At 38.9% G+C, this 2,316-nt stretch overlaps 1 protein-coding gene across 1 annotated transcript; it reads right to left on the bottom strand.

The window, feature by feature from the left end:
• Window positions 1-993: 993 nt before the first annotated feature.
• LOC136827151 (uncharacterized) lies at window positions 994-1,932 on the bottom strand. Its single transcript, XM_067084917.1, has one exon. It carries the CDS (start codon window positions 1,930-1,932, stop codon window positions 994-996), a length of 939 nt encoding a protein of 312 aa, XP_066941018.1.
• Window positions 1,933-2,316: the final 384 nt, after the last annotated feature.

Here is a 2,316-nt window from a genome sequence, read left to right as displayed (position 1 = left end):
ATCATAATTTAGAAAGTTCTAAACTCCCGGTCACCTGGAGAGACTGATCATGAAATCATGCTTACAAAGGGCCTTGTATAGAAAAAGGATTCTTTTAGAACTCACTACCATCGTTGCCGAAGCTGAGAACATCATTAATATCCTAACATATGTCGTTTCTTTCTTATATGCAGAACTATTGCAATGGCTCCTCCTTTTAAGAAGAATCAAAACGAGCAGGATAAGGTTACCTGTGCCAACACAAGAGTTGGCTTAATACAATACAACAACAACAACATGAATAATAGTAGCGTTGTTGTTAACATTGTATCAAGCCAACTGCCGTGCCAACACAAGAGTTGGCTTAATACAATACAACAACAACAACATGAATAAAGTAGCAGTAACCTTATCCTGCTCGTTTCTTTCGCACCTCTTAAAAGGAGGAGCCATTGCAATAGTTCTGCCGTATAAGAGTTTGGCAGGGGTGAGCGCGATGTCGGCGTTATCTTCGTTGACATATGTTAGCGGCCTGTTATTAATGATGTTCTCAGCTTCGGCAACGATGGTAGTGAGTTCTAAAAAGGAGATCCTTTTTCTATACAAGGCCCTTTGTAAGCATGATTTCACTACTCCGATCAGTCTCTCATAAAAGCCGCCTTTCCATGGTGACCGGGGAGTTATGAACTTCCATTCTAAATTATGATCCGTCAAATAATTTCGCACCTCGGGCTCTTCGCTGACATCTCTTAGAAACTTACTAGCTGCAATAAAGTTTGGTGCATTATCACTTATCAAAACCTTCGGAAGTCCGTGTCTTGCAGCGAATTGTCTAAAAACAAAGAGGAATTCTTGTGCATTCATGGATCTGCACACATATAAGGCTACTGCTCTTGACGTAGTGCATGTAAATAACAAGACATACGCCTTCTCATTTTCAGCCTCATTTTCGGACACGTTAATGTTTCCCGTATAGTCGACGCCAACACAAGAAAAAGGTACTTCATGCTTAACTCATTCGGGTGGCAGTGGGGGAAATCCAGGTAGACTTAGGGGTTGATTTTGTGCTTTCTTACACAATAAACACTCTTTCAGAATCTTCTTAACGGACTGCCTCATTTTTCCAGCCCAAAACTGTTGTCTCAATATAACCACAAGCGTATTCGTGTTGCAGTGCAGATTGAGTACGTGATAATGAGACACTATAAGCTGCCACAAGGAGTGTCGATTGGCGACGTATACTGGGTGCTTAGCGAATTCGGGCAAATCTGCATTGTGAAGTCTTCCTTGGCACCGAATGACACCGCTTTCATCAACATAAAGACCTAACTGTCTGATAAGATTCCTTAACTCAGAAGGAACACTAGAACTGGTTTGTAACCCATTAGTCAACGCATAATATAGTGTTGGAAAGGCTTGACGTTGCATGATTCTGATTAAAATAAGTAAATTATTGCTTTCCCTGAATTTGTCGGGAAATATTATTCTCCCAAACAGTATCAATCTACCTACAATTCTTAATGCATGTTTCAGTGAAGAGAATTCAGAACAATTAAATACAAGTACATCATCATCAGGTTTCCTCAAAACTGGTTCTACAATAATTTCATTGACATTAACAGACTCTCTGTAAACTACATCCTCTTGTTCTGGAAACTGTTTTCTGTCAACAATCCAGGTAGGGCCATGAAACCACAAACCCGGCTTACTCAAAAGAGACATTGAAATACCTCGTGTAACTAAATCAGCAGGATTATCCTCAATGGTGACATATAGCAACCTGATGTTATGAGCGGACTTCAAGTCCTTAATTTCTTTTACTCTGTTGACTACAAACACTTCTTTAGATCTTTCATAAAATACCCAACTCAAAGCTACTTGGGAGTCACTCCAAACAGTGCAATCTGAAATTTTATCCCCAAATATCTCTAACAAATGAACAGCTAGGCGCATGCCTATTGTCAAAGCGGTCAATGTCCAGAACAACTCCGCGGTGAGATATAAGAAAATAGGTCACACTATAATTTTCACTATATAAAATAATAAAACTTTGTCTCTGAACACTTTTTGAGGAGATTCACCATATCCGAGATATTAATGATTATCTAATCGGCATCCTAGAAATCTTACTGGAGTTAGTTCGAAAATGAGGTTTTTTACTGTAATGTTTCTCAGAAAAACTAGTTCCCCATCGAATGATTTTCGATTTTTGACTTATAAGGTTAGACAATACCTGTCCCCCAACACCCTCCATAGCTAATATGGCAAAATTGTGGGTGTTTCCTCATCATAAGAAGTGGCCTAAAACGCTTTAAATATGAAAAATATTACATTTTA

The sequence above is a fragment of the Macrobrachium rosenbergii genome, chromosome 41 (genome assembly GCF_040412425.1).
Source record: "Macrobrachium rosenbergii isolate ZJJX-2024 chromosome 41, ASM4041242v1, whole genome shotgun sequence".
In the NCBI taxonomy this organism is placed as follows: domain Eukaryota; kingdom Metazoa; phylum Arthropoda; class Malacostraca; order Decapoda; family Palaemonidae; genus Macrobrachium; species Macrobrachium rosenbergii.
Note: the sequence above shows the minus strand (reverse complement) of the source record. Positions and strands in the feature narration are given on the sequence as shown.